The 21,818-nt window shown below is 37.4% G+C and overlaps 1 protein-coding gene across 7 annotated transcripts in view; it reads right to left on the bottom strand.

The window, feature by feature from the left end:
* Window positions 1-20,368, bottom strand: part of SLC25A14 (solute carrier family 25 member 14) — a 57,009-nt gene extending 36,641 nt beyond the window's left edge. For 5 of the 7 annotated variants that reach the window (XR_004282479.1, XR_004282478.1, XM_032330289.1 and 2 more), the window contains exons 1-7: window positions 20,258-20,368; window positions 20,009-20,162; window positions 14,617-14,710; window positions 13,166-13,313; window positions 10,178-10,272; window positions 8,634-8,719; window positions 5,492-5,587 (exon numbers count right to left, since the gene is read on the bottom strand). Coding sequence is in view for 5 of the 7 variants with exons in the window: in XM_032330289.1 (XP_032186180.1) it covers window positions 5,492-5,587; window positions 8,634-8,719; window positions 10,178-10,272; window positions 13,166-13,313; window positions 14,617-14,710; window positions 20,009-20,140 (651 nt within the window). In the remaining 2 variants the exon portion in view is untranslated. Of the gene's footprint in view, window positions 1-5,491; window positions 5,588-8,633; window positions 8,720-10,177; window positions 10,273-13,165; window positions 13,314-14,616; window positions 14,711-19,631; window positions 19,879-20,008; window positions 20,163-20,257 lie in introns of those variants that run through there. The other 2 variants (XM_032330288.1, XM_032330291.1) reach the window with 2 other exon arrangements.
* Between the last annotated feature and the right edge of the window lie 1,450 nt (window positions 20,369-21,818).

Raw genomic sequence — 21,818 nt, 5'->3', positions numbered from 1 at the left:
ATCAGTCATTAGAAAAGGCAAATCAAAATCACAATGACATACTACTACACACCAGTAGGATGGCTATAATAATAATAATTGAAAAAGGTACTGGTGAGGATGTGGAGAAACTGAAACCCTTATACACTGCTGGTGGAAATGTAACATGAGGGCAGCCACTGGAAAACACTTTGAGAATTCCTCAAGGAGTTAAATACAGAATTAATATATGACTCAGCAGTTTCACACCAATTATTATTCAGCCATAAAAAAGAAACGAAGTACTGATAAATGCTAAAACACTGTTGAAACTTGAAAACAGTATGCTAAATGAAAGAAGTCAATCACAAATGCCATATATTTTATGATTCTATGTATATGAAATGTCAGAAATGGCGAATCTAGAGAAACAGAAAGTAGGTTAGTGGTTGTCCAGGGCTGAGAGGGTTGGGGGACATGGCAGTGATTATTGATGAATATGGGTTTTCTTTTAGTGATGAAAATGTTCTAAACTTACACATTGGTGATGGTTGGACAAGTCTGTGAATCAGCTAAAAACCATTAAATTACACACTTCAAGGGGTACCTTGCTAGCTTAGTTGAATGTCCAGCTGGATTGCAGCTCAGGTCATGATCTCAGGGCCATGAAATCAAGCCCTGTGTCTGGCTTCCTGCTCAGTGAAGAGTCTGTTTAGGATTCTCTCTCCTTCTCCCTCTGCACCCCCCCCTGCTCACATGCTCACACACTCTTGCTTGCTCTCTTGCATGTACATGCACCTTGCTCTCCAAAATAAATAAATAAATCTTTAAAAATTAAATACTTCAAGATAGTGAATTTTATGGTATGCAAATTTTCTCAATAAAGATGTTATTAAAAAAAAATAAGACCAGGGGCGCCTGGGTGGCTCAGTGGGTTAAGCCGCTGCCTTCGGCTCAGGTCATGATCTCAGGGTCCTGGGATCGAGTCCCACATCGGGCTCTCTGCTCAGCAGGGAGCCTGCTTCCCTCTCTTTCTCTCTGCCTGCCCCTCCATCTACTTGTGATTTCTCTCTGTCAAATAAATAAATAAAATCTTAAAAAAATAATAATAAAACCATGAACCAAAAGTCAGGGGCAAGAGGAGAGCTTCTAAGTTTAATTTACAGAATTTTATGATGTGCAGAAAAGACACACCAGGATGAGAGCAAAGGTATAATGCAGCCAGGGAGAAGGGAAGGCAAAGGGGTACTTCCTTACAAGTCTTTCACTCACTAGCAGAATACCCCTATCACAAGTCATATTACAACACAGGGCTCCTAGAACACTAAAAGTCAACACTTTTGAAGAATATTAATGACACAAGAAAATGCTGATAACATTAAAGAAGGCAAGACATATAGTATTATTCTCACTTTGAGGGAAAGGATATATGCAAAACACCAAATTTTTATAAAGGATTTGAAGGAAATACACAAAATTATTTTTCTTTATCTGGAATTAGGGTAACAGATAAGTTAATATTTGTTTTTAGGCCTTTCTTATAGTATTCACAATGAATGCTTTATTTTTATAACTGTTTAAATGTTATTTAAAATAGAAAATAATGGGGCGCCTGGGTGGCTCAGTGGGTTAAGCCGCTGCCTTCGGCTCAGGTCATGATCTCAGGGTCCTGGGATCGAGTCCCGCATCGGGCTCTCTGCTCAGCAGGGAGCCTGCTTCCTTCTCTCTCTCTCTGCCTGCCTCTCAGTGTACTTGTAATTTCTCTCTGTCAAATAAATAAATAAAATCTTTAAAAAAAAATAAAAAATAAAATAAAAAAAAATAAAATAGAAAATAACACACCACAGAGACAACTTCTTTCTTGGATACCTGTTATATTAAAGTGCTCAATCATCTATAAATTGCCAAACTCAATTTATAAAATGGAAGTGATAGAGTGATATAGCTATGCTATTACCAGGAGACGTCTGACTCTGCTGATCAGGCTGGCTGGCCCAACAGTGTCTCTCTCTCTGACCCTTCCACCTGTTCAACTGTGTCAGAAGATGATCTTCACAGAAGACAACCTTGCTGAATAGTTAAGGCCCCAAACAGGAGCCCATGGGCCAAATTCAGGCCACAGACATGTTGTGTGTGGCCTACATAGTACTTCGAGAAGACTGAATTAGCTGTCAACGTATAAAAAAAGGATACGTCACATAGGAATGAAGATTTCCAGCTTCTCTTAAAAGCCCAGAAAATTTGGCCACACAGGATTCCCATCATGCATGACAGCTATGAACAGGGTAGGGGATCTCCAGCTCACCAGAGTTACCATCACTCTCTACAGTCTCTCCAACTCTGATATAAGTGCCAGTTACACCTCATTACTGCATTTGGGCTGTTATTTCTTTTTTTTATGTTATGTTAGTCATCATACAGTACATCATTAGTTTTTGATTCACTGTGCCCAGTGCCCCATGCAACATGTGCCCTCCTTAATACCCATCACTGGGCTCACCCATCCCACCAGGCCCCTCTCCTCTGAAACCTTGTTTGTTTTCTGTAGTTCATAGTCTCTCATAGTTTGTCTTCCCCTCTGATTCCCTCCCTTCATTTTTCACTTCCTTCTTCTAATGTCCTCCATGCTCTTATCTTCCACATATAAGTGAAACCATATGATAACTATCTTTCTCTGCTTAACTTATTTCACTCAGCATAATCTCCTCCAGTTCCATCCATGTCAATGTAAATGGTGGGTATTCATCCTTCCTGATGACTGAATAATATTCCATTGTATATATGGACCACATCTTCTTTATCCATTCGTCTGTTGAAGAGCATCTTGGCTCCTTCCACATCTTGGCTATTGTGGACATTGCTGCTATCAACATTGGGATACATGTGACCCTTCTTTTTTTTTCAAAGATTTTATTTATTTGGTAGACAGAGATCACAAGAGAGAGGAGGAAGCAGGCTCCCTGCTGAGCAGAGAGCCCAATGTGGGGCTTGTTCCCAGGACCCTGAGATCATGACCTGACCCACTGAGCCACACAGGCACCCCAACATGTGGCCCTTCTTTTCACTATATCTGTATCTTTGGGGTAAATACCCAGTAGTGCAATTGCAAATACATGTTGTATTTATTGCTGTGGTGGCTCTATTTTTGTGCTATTATTTCTTACAATGGAGTTAGAAAATAAAATTTTTCCAGTACCTACCCATGTGAAAATCAAAACAGAAAAATAAAACACTAATAAAGAAGACCATGTGTTTGGCAAACCTATTTCCTTGTTGAAATGAAAAAAATATTCCTGTATTTTAATATGCAAATACTATGTGTCTGTGTCAAAAGAACACATAATACAGTGTACTTCACTTCTTATCTTATGTACCTGGATGAGGTAAGCAGCCTAGATCATAAAAGTAGCTATGCTCCATTCCTCAAAATATTAAACACAGAATTACCATATGATCCAGCAATCCCACTTCTGGGCATATATAAAAAGAACTGAAATCAGAGTCTCGAAGAGATATCTGCATACCCACATTCAGAGTAGCATAATTCACAAGAGCCATGATACAGAAACAATCAACTTGCCCATTAACAGATGAATGGATAAATAAAATGTGGCATATACATACAATGGAAGATTATTCAGCCTTAAAAAAGGAAGGATATTCTGATACATGTGACAACAAGAATGAAGCTGGAGGACATTACACTAAGTAAAATAAGTTAGTAACAAAAAACACAAATACTGTATGATTCCACTTACATGAGGTACCCAGAAAAGCCAAATTCGTAAAGATAGATAGAAGGATGGTCGCTAGGGGTAGGGGGAAAGGGGGAGTAGTTGTTTAATGGGTATGGAGTTCACATTTTACAAGATGAAAAGAGTTCCAGAGACTGGCTGACCAACAATGTAAATGTACTTAACACTGCTCAGCAGTATACTTAAAAATGGTTAAGATGGTAAGTTTTATGTTACATTTATTTTATCACAATTAAAAATTTTAATTAAAAACAAAGTAGCTATATTGCCCTGACAAAATCTCCCTGTTGTATTTATTGCTGTTTGTCTTTCCCTTAGCATTAGTTTATGAAAAATTTCTAGTTAGATCCATTTTCTGGTTTTTTAAATTAGACTAATCAAAAACGTGTACCCTGTTATCAAAAAGAAACCTCATGGATCATTAATGGATGCTAAGAGCATTAGGTGAAACGTTATTAAATAATAGAATATATGCATGTTGCTAGAATGTCATCATACAAATTATCCACTAAATTACAAAAAGGAAAAACTTATCTTTTATGATGGTAAGATCTGGTGGACATTATCTTACCAAGTAATCAAATTCAGCATCACTAATTGTGGGACAACCTAACACGGGCTTCTTTCTGTGATGAAATATGAAACACAGAGTGTCACCTATGAAGTTTTCTTAGCAAAATGTTTAACATGAATCTAATCAAGCCAACAGACCTAACTTCCAGTTTGCAGGAAATACAGGGGAAATATTCTGTAAAGAAACTTGGCCTGGTATCATCAATAAGGGAAATGTGAATATAAACTGGGTGTTAGGTATTAGGGACTTGTTAATTTTCTTAGGTGTGATAATTATATAGTTATTATGTATTACTATGCAGGAAAATGTCCTCATTCTTAGGAGATGCATAATGAGCTATTTAGTAGAGTACCATGATGTGGGAAACTTCCTTTCAAATAGTTTAGCAAATTCCCCCCCAAAACACACAAATATGTGTGTTTACTGTGTATACACATACACACAGATAAAGAAAATACAGTCAGACTGTAACAGTCATTCAATCTGGGTATGTTCTGTTCTTTCAATTCTTCTATATCTGAAAATTTTTATAGGAAGTTGAGGGAAAATATAAAGGAAGAAAAAAACCAAAGCTTTCTTCTTTAATAGCCTATTAATGGATTTCCCATTCTACTTCCCTCTGCATATTCTACTAGGACTCTTACTTAGTATTACAATACTAGGTGATTAAAATAAGATTAAAAGTTATAGGAACAACAATAAAAAAGGAGTAGAGATAAAAGACTGGAAGATAATATGACAAAATGTTAACAGTAATTATCTCTAGCTAGTAAGACTACTCGATTTTTTTTCTCTTTTATAGACCTGAAAGTTTTACAGTGCAATTTTTATTTTATAAGGTTAAAAAAAGTTGTTTTTGGTAAGCAGAGACTATCATAAACATTTACTGCTGTGTTAGTACAAAACTAGCAAAATGTATATTTAAGAACTAAATTCACTGTGAATTTGAACAAACCAAAGGACTACCTCAAATAATATAATAACCTTTTCTCACACAACCCCCAAACACTAAGCAAAAATAAAGACAACTGGTAAGTTTTGGTCCTTTCATTGGTGATGTGATTCATTGGTGATATCTTCTGGGTTACCACAAATCTTAAACAGTGTAAGATGACAATTCATAATTTTATTGCCTTATATAAGAAGTATTCTTTGCAAAGTATAGGAAATGAGCATAAAACAATACCAGGAAAAGAGTACTCACCCTCCACAGACCCCTGGTACCTTCTTGTTGGTATATATCGATGAAGCTGCCAATCATGCTGCCTTGGAACAAGCTCCCCTGAGCTTGCATTCGAATCTAAAATAAGAAGATTCTTATTCTCTGTTTTAACAGAGACCAAAATGAGATGTTACACTCATTTAAAATAAAGAAAACAGAATTTGGGAATTATCAGAAATATTATCCTGCTATTATGATGAAACTAATAACAAACTACATATTTTAAAAATGTAATTTGTGTCAAAATATAATTTATAAAAATTATTTTCATCAGCCTCACATTCCTTATACTAAGCCCATCAATTCTGGAGTTGAAAGAAAATTTGCGGGAAAGAAAGAACAAGTACTCCAATGTGGGCAGAAAATAATTCATTTAAAATGATAACAGTTTATGGGGCACCTGGGTGGCTCAGTGGGTTAAAGCCTCTGCCTTTGGCTCAGGTCATGATCCCAGGGTCCTGAGATAAAGCCCCAACAGGGATCCTATTTCTCCTTCTCCCTATGCTGTTCCCCTGCTTGGGCTCTCTCTCTCTCAAATAAATAAATAAAATCTTTAAAAAAAATAAAATCTTTTAAAAATATGATATAAACTTAAAAATATGCACAGCAAAGAGACTGGATGAACATATACACACCCAAATGCAGACAGTGGTTTAAGTCTGAGTAACAAGACAAGTGGACATTTTCTTCTTTTGTGTTTTTCTCCTGCCTTCCACTTTTTTCTACATTGAACACACATTATGTAATTATTAATAGCAAAAAGGTTTTAAGATATAATTTCATGCTTACAAGACTTTAAATTGAATTCTATTTGTAAAAGCCATGATCACTGTATTCTGCAAAGCAGTCTTTGAGAGGTGCAAGAAAATAAAGCTAACATTAAAAATCCCTGAAAGATTTGGTACCATTTCCAACAACAGACTGCACACATAAAATCATAGTAGTAAGTCAGTAAATACTAGTGGCCCTAATGTGGGCCTGATTTTCATGATGTGCAACTCTAGGTTTTAAAAAATGTCTTTGGGAAATCATGAAACAGCATGTTTTTATGTGGAAAGTCAACTGCTACTAAGAGTTTTGAAATAAAAACCTAAATTCAATTAAAATGGAAACTACAAATATCCTAAGTAGGAGACTTCGTGAAGGAGGTGATTCCTGAGCAGGACATAGACTATGGTAAGGTATGGCACTTTCTGGCACAAAATGTAGGAGGGGCACTCAAAAAACCTCAGTAATCTGGACCAATAATAATACAATATTTCAAAACATGAAAATTTATGCACAAAACCCACAATGAACCAAATATTAAACTGTAGTTAACTAAAGATAGGATCCAAAAGGGTGAGATTCAGGTGAGGTGAGATGAATTATACTATTAAAATATTGGTATTTTATTCATCATGAGAAGTTTGCATTCACTTTATTTTTTGAAAAATATTGCATAAAATGTTATTTCTCTTGATTACTGAGTTTTTTGTGTCCCCTTCCATTTTGTATCCCAGGGGAATACTTCACTTGTCTCATCCTAGTCCTGTCCCTGTTCCTGAGCAGACTTGAAGGATAAATTCACAAAGGGGAAAAAGACATTACAGTCAGAAAGAGAGATACATAAACAAAGGCAAGGAAGTGACACATAATATATCAGAGAAAGAGTTGCCCAAGGATATGTGAGAGGACTGAACAGCTCAGCTGTGATTATAGATCCTATACTGGTACTGTCACCATCTAAGTTTGTGATTCTCTCCATCCCCAGCACCCTCAGCCCTATCAAGGTATAAGAAAGGAAAAGGGAGATTATAGCATTGGTCAATGGTAATAATCATACCAGGCAAGTCAGAGGGACAGGAAATTAAAGCAAATCATTTAGGTGATTAAATCAAGGATCCAGATAGATAAGAAAAGAAGCTTTAGGGAGTTAAGTATTATTGTTCTTGAGAAGGTCAAGTGTAATTATATTGCAAATGTTGTGCACTTTTAGGATACAATCAGTTCTCTTCATCAATACTTGCTCTGTACATCTAAAGTGATATAAAAATTCTGTAGCTACATTACTCTCAGTTTAACCCAGAAAGATCATTCCATATCTTTTCCCCATCAACCATCACTGGTTTCTTTCAGACATTATAATCATATATTTAGTGCTTTTAATTAATCATACATTTAAGTAAGTTATTAACTATGTAGAAAATGTGTACCATGAGGTAAAATGAGTACTAATATTATTAAATGTTTCATCTTGTGTTTTGATAAAATCTGAAAGGAGGTCACATACTGCATGGAGCATTGGGTGTTATATGTAAATAACGAATCTTGGAACACTACATCAAAAACTAATGACGGACTGTATGGTGACTAACATAACAACAACAACATCATCATCATAAAAGAAAAAATCTGAAAGAAACTGAATTATATTTTTAAAAATCAACACCATTAACCTATACTATTCTAGTTCTGAATTCAAAATAATCCCAGCACAGACCAAACTATACCATTTTAAAGCCAAATCTCACCCTTAATGGAAATATATGTAAGACAAGAAAAGACAGATGCATTACAGACTAAGGTACCTCAATTAGCCATTAAAGGAGGCTCCTCCAAAAGCTATATTTTGATTTATCCCTTTGTCTGGTACACCAGATTATACCACAGCTCAATATACCATACTAAGATTTGAAATGGGTGTAGAATATGCCTTTCTTTTGTAAAGTGGAGAAAGAACTATTAAAAACAAAAATTTTCATATCAATTTTAGAAGAAGAAAATGGAAGTAAGGGATCTGGAAACTGATTGCCTTAAAATTGCATCGCCCTTGGAAACAATCTTATAAGGGTTTACATACTCTAAAGACCAACGGATTAATGCATATCATAATGAATTGACTACTATTTACTGAGCACCTACTATCTACCAAGTATGATAGGCAGTTTACATATATTATCTCTAATCCTAAACAACCTTATGCAGTAATTACTTACAAATGAGGAAACCAAGGCTTAAAGCAGTTATTTGCCCAAGGTTTTACAGCAGTGACAGAGTGGAGCCCTAAACCCAAATCTGACTCAAAGTTCATGCTCTTTCCATAACACTTGGTATACATCTAATGCTACCAGCCCTTTCTTACCTTTAGTACATCAGTGGGATTGGCTATAGTGGAAGATATCACTCCTGACACTACCCCACAGATCATATTAATTAGAAGAGTTTCATCTGTAAAAAGGAAAAAAAAGTTTGTTTGTACCAAGTACCAGTTTTGAAGAACAGAGTACTCATCTATCAGACGAAAGGAATCCCAAGCAGACAAATGACTGTAAGAAATGAACCGCAAAGCTTACGAAACTAAAGAAACTCAAATATTTCTAGATCCCAGAGTGCCTGGGTAGCTCAGTCAGTGAAGCATCTGCCTTCAGCTCAGGTCATGATCCCAGGGTCTGGGGCTCAACCCCCACATCAGGCTCTCTGCTCAGTAGGGAGCCTGCTTCTCCCTCCCTTGCTCCCCCTGCTTGTGTTCTCTGTGAAATAAATAAATAAAATCTTTAAAAAATTCTAGATCCCAAATCAGTACTGAAACATAAATCATTATTTTTTTTAAAAGTGTTTCTAAAAGACACTGGAACATGTCCTATTATTCTATACACAGCAACTGCCAGTAACCCACATAAATTCAGAATGTAGTATTTCTTCTTCAATCATTTCAAATACCTAAAGAAAATTCTTTTGTCTTTTTCTGGAGACTCATCAACTCTAAAGACTTAGGAACCAAATGTTAAAAAAATAAAAACTTACGTGTTAACAGAAAAAAATTACCTAAATATTAATTTTGACTGGCTTTGATATCTACTAGCTTCTATTTATTTAAAGAAGATTCTGTAGACATATATGAAAAAGTCATTTGAAACTAAATCTGCTCAGCCAAAAGGGGAAAAAAAAGAAACCACAGAGCATAATGTTCTAAAATGAAAATTCTATCTTCACCATGCCTCCTTACCATGAAGAGCCTACAAATAGAAACTAGGTAAACCCAAGTGAAGCATCTGTGAAAGGAAATTATTTTAGGAAGCAAACCCTTCAGAATCCTCAAAGAGGCTCCAGAAAAAGTCAGTTTAGGACAATAAAGTAATTCAAAGGACATTACTAATCAAAAGTCTCTCCAACTATCCTCAACTATGCAAAAACCTAGGCCTGTGATAAAATACCATTCAGCATGGTATCAAGCTGGAAAAGCTGCAGCAGCCCATTTAGAGACATGATAATGCTGAATGTGGGTAAGGTGGCCGCAGGTACAACAGAATCTAGAATAGTCTAAAATTCCTCCATCTAATAAAAGCTTATCAAAATGGGCAGCTAGAGAATGGCTTATAGCTAAAGTTCTTTTGTTGATGAGGACAGCATTAATTTTCTGGACAAACTTACCCATGTTCCCTCTGTGATGAGCAGAAGCCTTTTTTTTTTTTTGCTTTGATACGAAAAGGGAAAAACTTAAAGAGAAGGTTTCTCTAACCCATCTATCACCTCAGCAAGGATTAATCCCAAATCAATTAGAGCTTGCTTTGTCCTTACAATAACTGTCACCCACTCTCAGGCATCCCATGACGCATGCTTCTCAGTAAGCATGATTTCAATAATTCCTCTGAGTATTACCCCACAAGAGAATGAGTCTATACTGACCTTCTAAACGTTCTACAAATAATCTCTTCAAGCTTTGGTAAATGCCAATTTTAATGGTGCCATATGATGCCTGTCTTAGTAAGGCAGGGGCAATTCTGCCAAAAAAGAAAGTAAGAAAAAATCAATTATACTCAACATGTACATACGTAGATTGTACATAACTAGATAGTTTACTCATTTCCATTACTCACCTCATTCCACCCAACTACATCAGAATATGCATTTTTTTCAAGCACCCATGGAACATTCACCGAGAGAGCACATTTGGATTATAAAACAAACCTCAACAAATTTAAAAGAAGTGAAGTCAAATAGAGTATGTTCTCTGACCATAACAGAATTAAACTAGAAATCAATAAGGAAAATGCTCAAACCAACACATTTCTAAACAATCCATGGTTCATAAGAACTCTCAAAGGAAATTTTAAAACATAGAACTAAACAAAAATGAAAATTCAACCTATTAAAATATGTAAGATACAGCCAAAGCAGTGCTGAGAGGGAAATTTATGGCACAAAATGCTTACATTAGAAACGAGGGAAAGTCTTGGGCAACCTCTGGGGTCCCTCCCCTCTTTAGATTTGTGCCATCATTTTACTATCACTCAATAAACTTTGCTGCCCACCAAAGAAAAAGAAGAAGAAAAGAATAGAGAAAGAGAGAGAGAGAAAGAAAGAGTCTCAAATCAATAATCTAAGTCCCTAACTCAAGAAATTAGAAAAAGAAGACCAAAGTAAACCCAAACCAAGCAGAACGGGAGGAAATAATAAAGAGCATAAATTAATAAAATTAAAAACAGAAAAAGAGAGAAATATCAATAAAACAAAAAGCTCTTTTGAAAAAATCAATATCGGGAATGAAATGGACAGTACTATAAATTCTGCAGCCATTTAAAAGGATAATAAGATAATGATATAAATGACTTTATGCTCATGAATTCCAACAACTCAGAAGAAATGGACTAATTCCTCAAAAACTACAAACTACCAAAACTCAAAATGAAATAGATAAAAATACGGGAATCATCAACAAAGATGAAATAGATAAACTGAATAGTCTCATAACCATTAAAACATTTTAATTCATAATTCAAAAGTTCCCAAAAAGGAAATCTCCAGGCCCAGATAATTTCACTGAGGAATTCTACCAAGCATTTAAAAAATCAACACCAGGGGCTCCTGGGTGGCTCAGTCGTTAAGTGTCTGCCTTTGACTCAGGGTCCTGGGATCAAGCCCTGCATCAGGCTCCCTGCTCAGTGGGATGTCTGCTTCTCCCTCTCTCTTTCCCCCTGCTTGTATTCCCTCTCTTGCTATCTCTCTATTAAATAAATAAATAAAATCTTTAAAAAAAAATCAACACCAGTCTTACACAATCTTTCCAGAAAAAAAAGAGAATGTTTCCCAATTCATTTTTTTAAAATTTCTTTTCAGTGTAACAGTATTCATTGTTCCCAATTCATTTTATGAGGTTAGTATTACCCTGATACCAAAACCAGACAAAAAATACAAAAACAGAAAAACTGTCAGTATCTCTCAGATATTTGGATGCAAAAATCCTTAACAAAATATTAGCAAACCAAATCTAGCAGTGTAGAAAAAGAAGTATACACCATTATTCACCTCATGGAGATTTTTTTTTTTAATTTATTTTTTTGGGGGGTTACATGGTACCATTTATTTTTATTAAATTCTTTTTTAATTTAAACTCAAGTAATTAACACACAGTATATTAGTTGTGTCAGCAGTAGAGTTCAGTGATTCATCAGTGTTATATAATAACCAGTCCTCAATACGTCACGTGCCCTCTTTAATGTTCATCATCCAGGTACCCTATCCCCTCCCCAACCCCCTCACAGAGGTTTTATAAAAGATTTTTTTTTATTTGACAGAGATCACAAGTAGGCAGAGAGGCAGGTGGGGGCGGGGGAACAGGCTCTCACCAAGCAGAGAGCCCCAATGTGGGCCTCAATCCTAGGACCCTGAGATCATGACCTGAGCCGAAGGGAGAGGCTTTAACCCACTGAGCTACCCAGGCGCCCACGGAGGTTTTTTTTTAAAAATCAGCCTTACTTCCTCACAGTTGTAGATACATCTTTAATCTATCAAGGAGGTACCAGAGCCAAGATTTCACCCTATTTAAGTTCTGCTTATAAACTGAAGACATTCTCACTCATACCTCCTTTGAGATTCTTCCAAATTGCAGAACTACACTTTGGTAGTTATAAATAGAAAGACGACAGCAGCTTGGATGGTTCTGATTTTTAAAATGATGACTAAATATGCATATTTCTGACATTATTGCTTGCTATTAGAAAAAAATAATCTTGTGATCATCCATGCTGATTAAAGAACAAGGTGAAACAGTTGATCCATGATTCACTAGCTTCAGGATGTATTACTTGATTTTTTTCCCTAAGAAAATTCTCTTTTAAAACTAAGTCTAACACAGGTTAATAATAAAATTGATGTCCATTCTCTGAGCAATAAACTAGTAACCTGAATGCAGGAGTGACCTAGGAAATTCAGCAGATAAAAGAGAAAACCACAAACCTACAGCTAATTAAAAGTTGACAGATAGATGGGTCTCCCTCTCTCTCATTCTGCATTTCATGTTTAACCTGTCAGAATAGTATTTATCTAAAGAGGAAAATTTTTAAAGAACTGAGTATTTGGCAACTCTGGAAGAATATTACAGAAATATATACAGTGAACTGGAGCTGCTATTCACAGTGGCTATCGATGACTCTCAGGAAAACAGGAGAAAGCCAATGCTGCAATGAGATATCCATTTTAAAACGTATCACTTAAAGCCAGATGAACACAAAATCCAAAGCTCAAGACCTATAAGCAAGTGAAATATAAACTGGCATGTCAATATTGAATTACAAATTGGTATGGTGAATATGAAGGGCACACACTATCAGACAGCTGAAATAAATGGCTTCTTAAAAAGTATTTCCCTTCATGAAGGAAAGAATCCACTCTCACCCAGAATACAGAGCCAATACACCTTCTTCTTTATAGATGCGGAACAAGGCATGAAACATTCCCCGGTATTTTATCTCTTTAAAGCGAACATCAATGCTTTGGCCTTGAACTTGAAGTCGTGTTTTGGTCAGGTCCACAGGGAACGTTCCTATAAAGGAACACACTGATTTATAAGGTTTTCCAAAGACTCACAGTTAAAATTTTGGCCGAATTTAAATCAATGACAATTTTAAAACATAAGACAAAGTCCTCCTTAGTATCTAGTATCTAGTATCTCTGCTAGGAGTACCACTGTCAGAAGAGCTGTATGTGGTAAAGTGAAATACACTGTACTGTATCTAGGCAGTAGGACTGACCCACAGTATAACTGAAACTATGATATAATAAATTGCTTTAAGATGATCCTAATATACTATAAATAAAAAATAATTTAAATAATGTTTTATTCATCTGTAACATACAATTTGGCATTTGTCTCTTCCTCTGCCCACCATCTCATCTCTCTACTTCTCCTTCATAAAATCTCCCCAAATTTTCACAACAAAGGTAAGAAAAAATGGGACTGCTGTTCCAGGCACCCTTACATACTATTAGAAAGTTTTGAGGTTTTTTTCTTCTTTTTTTGTTTACAAGAAACAAATAGTTCCTTAGTATTATGAAAGATAAGGCAAAGTCCTATTTGGTCTACTCATCTTGGTTCCAGGTAAGTTGGGACTAATAACCAGCACAGTGCTTAGGAAATTTCTTTAACCAACTTCTTTTAGTAAATCAACATACAGAAGTGGTGATTATGTTGACAAAATATGTTCCAGGGAATATTTCGAAATCTAGAACTAACAAGGTGATTATGTAGCTCTGGTCACTGATGACCTTGATATCGCACCAACACAGTATTTGTCAAGGAAGTCAACAAAGATTAATGGATTAGAGTGACTTAAGAATAGTTTAAGAGAGAGAAAATCTGTAAAATGAGAAAACACAATCTATAGATATTTCAAAATTAAAATCAAATAGCAAAGAATCTAGTTTGATTTTATTAGTCAATTTTCTTCCAAAATCTAACAGAGGTTTGAAAAAAGAACTTTGAATACTTACTAAGAAAGTTACAAACAACTTAGTATTAAGGAAAGACCATTAGTACAAAAATATAGCAGAAACCCCTGTATTAACTAACTCCCTTTATCTTTTCATATTACTTAAGTCTAGAGAAAATAAACAAATCATTAAACTATCAAAAGAGCTTCTTAAGTTCAACTTTTCTTAATTTCATTCACCATACCATTTGTAGTACTTTCTCAGAAAATATTACTTGATGGCTTAAAGATGATAGTTTTTAAAACAAATATAATAAGCTTCTTTCCACTTTTTCTCTAGTTTTCACCAAAAATAACTGTCACCATAAGCTACCATCTATACCATAGAAGCAGATTTGTCAGTTTTCACATTCTTACCAAACTCAGCAACAATAGAGGCAAGGCCGCCATATACAAAGGGTTTCCAATTCAGACCAGACATCTCATGGCTTACAGTGGTACTTTTCTGGTGCTAAAAATAAACACAGATCAGAACAGGGCACAAGAGTGAGGAGCATTTGTTAGTGTCTGATCACATTATTTATACCAGCAAAATTGACAAATAAAACAGATGTAGAGGAAAAACCCTACCAAGTGGAATGAAACAAAATGAGGAATCCTGTTTTATGTGCTGGATGATCACGAATGTGTTCTTTACTGCCACTCTGTATGGGTAGGCGTGCAATTCCCACAAAGATCAACTTGCACCCTTCATTCTCTTGTTTCTTTAATTTTATCCATGTCCCCACCCAAAGAAGAGTTTTCAGTCCATCCAGCGCAACCAACTTAAACATTCAACTAGAGAATTACAAGTGAAGGAACCTGGTGTTCAAACTATATAGGCTAAGGCATCTCATAAAAGCAGTTCATGGTATTCTGTTACCTTGAATAGGTGCAAAGCAAAGGCTGACACCACTCCCCTCTCACGTTCTTAGCCCTCTCATCTCTCCACTAAACGTCAGGGTTTTAGTTCATCTAACTACTTCTAGCTATACACAATTTCTCCCCTCAAAGCCCAAGCTGACTAAGTACTTTTTCATCTTCCTTCTGGTTCCCAGAAGAATGAAAACAATATGAATGTCTCACTTCTCTCTGATATTTAACATACACCCATCTAGTAAATTTCTTTTTCCCTGGCCTTTTAAAGCACATACATTCAAATACTGTTTTTCTTTGATGTTCAAACTCCTTAATAATGTATTTCTACTCCCAGCTCCCTTTCCTTCTTCCCCATCCCACCCCCATTACACCTGTCATCTTCAATCTTTCCATTTTTGTTTTTCCTGCCACTCTCTGCTATTTCTCTCTTGGATCTTTTTTTCCATAGCTCTGCCCTTTAGATCAGTGGTTTTCAAATTTAAGGTGCACCAAGATGATCTACAAGGTGAATTAAAACATAGAGTGTTGGGCCTCACCCTCAGATTTTCTGATTAGTGCCCTGGGTTTGGTCTGAGAATATGCAAATTTCCAAATAATGCTGGTGCTTCCACACTTTAAGATCTACTACTGTTCCATGCATCACCTACTAAATCCTGGTCCAGCTGGAAGTAACCTCTTTTAAGATGGACTCTGAGATTTCTTTTAAATTATTCCTTTTCCAGAACTTCATAGTATGTATGCTACTGAATTTCAAATACATCCTCAAGTGCTTTATGGTCAGGAATAAAGACTCAGAAGTCAGACTTTCTAGGTTCAAATCCTGACACTACTACTTACTAGCTCTGTGACCAAGTCACTTAACTACTCCATGCCTGTGTTTTCTGAACCATAAAATGGGGATGATAATAAACACTATCTTATAGGGTTGTTGTGAAAATTAAGTGATACATGTAAAATAACTAGAAAAGTACCTGGCACCCAGTGCAAATATTATTTTTTTAAGTTTATTTCTTTTCTTTTTTTTTTTTTTTTTAGCAATCTCTACACCCAACATGGGTTTGAACTCACAATTCCAAGATCAAGGGTCGCATGTTTTCCAACTGAGCCAGCCAGGCACCCTCTAGTTCAACTATTAACTATTATCATTACTATTTGAAAAGTACTCAAATTTATATTTTAACAGATATTACTTGCTGCCCACCACCCCCACTGCCCAATCTGAGGTCAGCACCATTGAGTCACAGTCTCTTTTTAGGAAAGACAAGGTTTGCTTTATTTCCACAAAAGGAAAGCTCTGTAAATAAGCACACATGAACAACTTCCCAACGAAGACAGTAAACACGCAGACAAATATTTTAGTAAGAGGCCACAAAAATAATTATGGACACTTCCTTTAAGCATAGTGTGATCAGCCAGTCCCTCTGATATACAGAGTCTGGAATAGATAGCTTTTTTGGAGGAAAGTTGTTGAAAGAAAGTCTAAAAAGCAAAGTAGGACTAGGCACTTCAAATACCAGCTGCAGTCTGAAATGAGTCTTAAGTACTAAATATTATTTCATTAACATTTTTAGTTATGAGCACATTTTATTACAATTGATAGTAAAACGTGACACACATGGTGAGAGGGTAAGCACGGAAAAGCAAGGACCAGGGCATATCCCCTCTCTTAGTCAATGGAGAGGGCATTCCCCCAACCCGGCAATTTAGAGATTTACCAAAATAGTCAAGCATTTCAAATGGCTGCTATGCTTCTCTCTGAAAGCTTTCTTTTTACAACTTCTTTCCACTCATCTCATTACAGAGATAGCCTCTATCAGAACTTTACTACCTGCTACCCAGACTTTCATTAAGGAGGATGTTCCCAGGGTTCAGGGAACAACAATAAATCAGTTAAAGGCAGGGGCAGAGCCATAGTAGGGAAGAGAATTTTAGATCAGTCAGCCCAGTGGTTCCTTAATGAAGTTTTCACAATTGAAGCGAAATGAAGAAAATAAGAGAACATAGTGCTTTTTTCTTCAGCTGAATGTGTTTAATTTAAAGGACTATATATTAGGAAATCATGTTCTTCCTCCTGGGGATTTTTTTAAAATCACCTTTCCTGTATGAAATGCAGTTGGTAGTTGATTTTTTAGTATTCTTCTTAGCAAAATAAGACTACCTACCTTAATTTGTGCCTCCTCCCCCACACTTTCACTTAAATATTATTGGTCCATGAAATCCAAAAGTCTAGAGACCACTGGCCAAATTCAACACTGCTACCACTCCCCCATCTGTCAGTAAAATACCTTTTCCTCCATGTTAGGAAAGAATCTTGTTACGAAAAAGTCCTTTATAGCTTTAATTAGGTCTGTTTTAGACATTCTTTCCTCATACTGAGCCAAAAGTCTGCTTTGCTCTAGTTTTCACCCATTTGGGGAGGTAATAAACTATTCTTTTTCCCTATTGGGGTTATTCAAGATTTTAAAGACAGCAAGACAGCTATCATGTTCTCCTACATCTTATCTTTCTCAGTGTAAACATCCACATAATTCACTATATTGTATGTCATGTACTACAGCTGAAAATTGCAGTCACTTCTGCGGAGGCCATATCACACTACTGAAATCGTTAAAATGTCAGCTAAAACCTCTAAGTCTTTTACATAAGGCCATATACATGCATGCATGTCATGTTATATCTATTCCACAGTTGTACAATGTTTTTTGAACCTTCATTTTCTCCCTTCTATATTTTAATTTCAGGCACACAGGATGAAGTTTCCCTTCTAGTTGCCCCATGTTATTTTCTCTCTTAACTAGGTAAGATCCCTGAAGGCAAACACCATGTCTCAGAGTACTTTTCATAAGTCTTGCACAGAATTGGATAAATACTTGGTTGATTCTAGTGAAATGTCCTTTATCTATGTAGGCAGTGTGTATGTAAAAGATTATGTGACAAATTAGAAAGTTAACTTGCTAGACCTGAGCAATGCTACATACTTTGTACACAACATCTTGTTTTTATTCATCCTCAGAGATTCTCTAATTCTCTTCCCTTGACTTTTTGTAGAGAATTACTTGTGTGAAAGACGCCAAGCATGCTAAAAATGATTTTTACTTCTGGGGGCTATCCCCAGATATGGGTAAAAGGAAAGAAGTCACATCTGTCTTAAAACAGAAATATACTACTTTAAATATTCATCACATAAAGCAGCCAATGAAAAATGTCTTTAAAATGCAAACATGTGTTCTGAAGTCTAAGGAAAATCTGACGGCTTAAAGAGTGAGAAGAATGTCTTAGAACACAAGTTACATAGCACTATGCTATTCCAAATATCTGATCAGGTAAATCTGGGTACTTTTCTCACCTTCTCTTTTAAAAAAGAGTGGGCATTTCAGATTCTCAGGCTTGGGAGGTAATAATGGAGAGAAAAGCAAATATTTATCGAAGGCATACTAAATGCCCAAACCTGCAACATGCTATGGGCATAAACATCGTGTTAAAAAAATAAACATATGTTCTAACATGGGACAGTATCTATCATTCAATTTATCTTTCCTGGATAATCAAGGACACCGGAGTGAGGATAAAGTTGTATGAAATATAGTACTTGCCTTTCAAGAGCTTATAGTCTGGCAGAAGAAATCAAAGTAGTTCATTAGAGAAAAAATAAGTACTAAATTATATAGTACAAACTACAAGAGCAGAAGTATGGAAAAGGAGACAATCAGCATGCGCCTGAATAATATGAAAGGCTTCTGGAGGTGAGGCTTAAAATGGGCCTTCCCAGAGTGCAGGTAGAATCAGGTATAGGTGTAGGTAAGGGAGGGTGGAGGAGGAAAACAGGATGAACAGAGACACAAATATGGAAAAAACACAGCATTTTGAGGCAGACATCAGTATAGTTTGCTCTGAGAAGGAAGAGGGGAACCTAATGGGAACAGAGAATTCCCTTAATAGATTGAAACAATTATCAGACAAGAAGTACGGTAAGGGAAAGGTTACAACTGAAAACCTTAAAACCAAAATGGTGAGGGGGATACTATAAATTTTTGAACAGGGACGGGACATGAGGATATCCACATTTTAGTTAGGCTACTAGGGCTGCAGCAAGCAGTGGATTACAAATGAGAGAGGCAAGGAAACTTGCTTAGGATGGTATGAAGTAAAGCAGACAAAGTAAAAGCAGACAACATGTTTGTTGGCAATAAGGTTAGAGATAAACTTCTAAAATGAAAACACAAAGGAACTTGATGATGTAGAGAATGAAGACAAGAGTTCAAAATAACTCCAAGCATACTTAGCCTGGAAAAACCAAGAAAACACCAACAGAGAATTACAAACGTCCCTGCCGTTACCTTGTCTGAGAATCTAATTCATGCTGATAATGGCTGTCATCCCCATTAGTTAGCTGAACTGCATTTTAATAGATGCCTTCAATGCCTTGACCTCAAGGAGTGGCAGGGGGTAGAAACTGAAGGGGAGCATCTTTTAACAGCATCCCTCACACTAACACAATGGAGGTGTTTGCTTACTCCGCTTATAATCACGGCCGCCGTTGCAAACTTCACCCTTAGAAAAATTAGGATTATTCCAGGAAAGATACCCATTCACCCTCTGGGTAGCAGGATCTTGCCAGTTCCTCGGCTGTCAGAGCGAGTTCGTGGAGAGAGGGGAGGCGCCTGAAGAAGGCGGCCTCCCAAGGGGGTCGAGGAAGCAGGGTTCAATCGAAGAAGTAAAACCACCGATGCCAGAAGAGTGAAAGACAGGGAAGGGACTCAGCTGAGGGGAGAGAGAGATCAAAGGACCGTTAAGCCCCTCCCAGGCCGGGAACCAGGCCAGCCCGGCCCCGCGCGGCCTGGCGCGGCCCAGCCCCGCTCCCCTGCCTGGAAGTCCAGGAGCTCCCCCTCACCTGCTCGGGCTCATCGGACGACTGGGAAGCCGAGGCTCCCACAGTCGGAAACGCCACCGCAATGCCAACCCGGAAGCATTGAGACCAACGGAAGTAACCAAGTCGTCGCCCCGGCAACGGTGGCACAGGCATTCCAACACCACCTCCTCAAAGCCTAAAAAAGAAGGCGCGAAATGAGAGGTGGGAACGACAGGGGTCTTAATGGGGAAGTCGAGCCGGCTTCGGATGCAAACACACAGAAACGGCCACCTTTTGGGAGGTGTAGGGAGAGAGAGCTAAGGCGTGAGAATTTGGCAGGTTCTGCAGCTCACATACTCGCCAGTCGGGGGCAGAGATGTCGCCTGGTTACCTTGTCACCACCCACCACGTGCGTAAGAGGGCTAGGAAAGGGGCGGGGCTTAAGAAGCTAGCCGCCAGCCAACCTAAGAATGACGCGAAGGGCGGGGCATACGTAGTGAATGGGTGGAGCAGGACGCCTGCGCGCAAAGTACGAAAAAGGAGGGAAAGTGAGGGGGCGGGGCAGAGGACTTAAAAGTAGGAAAACGAGGGAAAGGAGTGAACGGTATGTAATGAGGTGCTCGAAGGCGGAAAGAAAATGAAGATCAAGTGAACCGTGGCAGCGAATGGGCGCCAGGTATTTGGGGCTGAGGAATCAGACTCGGGCCCTGTACTCAAAGCACACGGGGGAAGAAAAAACAGGTTGGAAACGAAGACCGTAAAAACTTAGAGATCACGAATCTAAAGAGTAGAAAAGCTAACGGGGGAGTCCAAATAAATCCATACCTCACAATCAGCCAGAAAATGACGAGCAAGCCCGACGTCCACTTTCTGGCTCCAGCACCTGGGGACCGGAAGGAATGTTTGCAAAGCACTCTGGGTAATTCTGCTGACCAATGGGCTACATTTGATTTTTAAGCCGCTCACGTGAAGGTTCCATAATCACGTGAGACGCGAAGGTTCCATAATCACGCGAGAATATGAAATAACACAGTACGCGTACTGAGTGTAAGTAAAAGTGGGTCAATGCAAGGCAATGACCCTAAATTATTGTTGAATTAATAAATATTTGGAGTACTTTGTTCCGAAAAGATTTTTCTCGTCTTAGTTAACACTTAGGTTTTTCCTTCCATTAAAAAATTTCTTCAGGCGGCACACATATTACCTGATGTGGAATGCTTACCAAGGACAGTGTCGAGAGCTTCGTGTGCAGACAACTACTCCATGAGATAGGTACTATTTTTTCCCCTTTGATAGATAAGAAAACTGAGGTCTTAAAAGAGTAAATTAGTATTGGCAGGGCTGGGACTCAAATTTAGGTCTCACTTCAGAGCTTAGGCTCTCAACTTTAATAGTACCCTCGTTACCTTCAGAAACTTTCTTACTAAAAATAGATAATATAAAAAACATGTGCATGCCTTCTGACATGCAAGTTCCCTTCAGTTTACATCTCAGCAAAGCACTCCCTTCCAGCCAAAAAGGGCTGTAGCTTAGAGTCCTTCTTACTTGGAAGAACTGTATTCTCCATGTGAATTTTATGCCTCCAGCTGTGTCCTGGTCCTGTCCCTCACATCCAAGTCACTGAACTTTATAGAATTAAGGCTTTCTCTGTGAGCAAATCACTGTCTTAACTTTTGTACAAGACTGCACTTTTGCCTCCTCAGCCATTGCCACCACCAGCTAATCTCACTGACCACCCACGAAAACTTTGTTAAAAGCAACTTCATTTTAAGATGACTTATTTTTTTTAAGATTTTCTTTATTTATTTGAGAGTGAGAGAGTGAGAGAGAGCATGAGACGGGAGAAGGTCAG

The sequence above is a fragment of the Mustela erminea genome, chromosome X (assembly GCF_009829155.1).
Source record: "Mustela erminea isolate mMusErm1 chromosome X, mMusErm1.Pri, whole genome shotgun sequence".
In the NCBI taxonomy this organism is placed as follows: Eukaryota; Metazoa; Chordata; class Mammalia; order Carnivora; family Mustelidae; genus Mustela; species Mustela erminea.
This window is presented reverse-complemented; position numbering and strand designations above follow the sequence as displayed.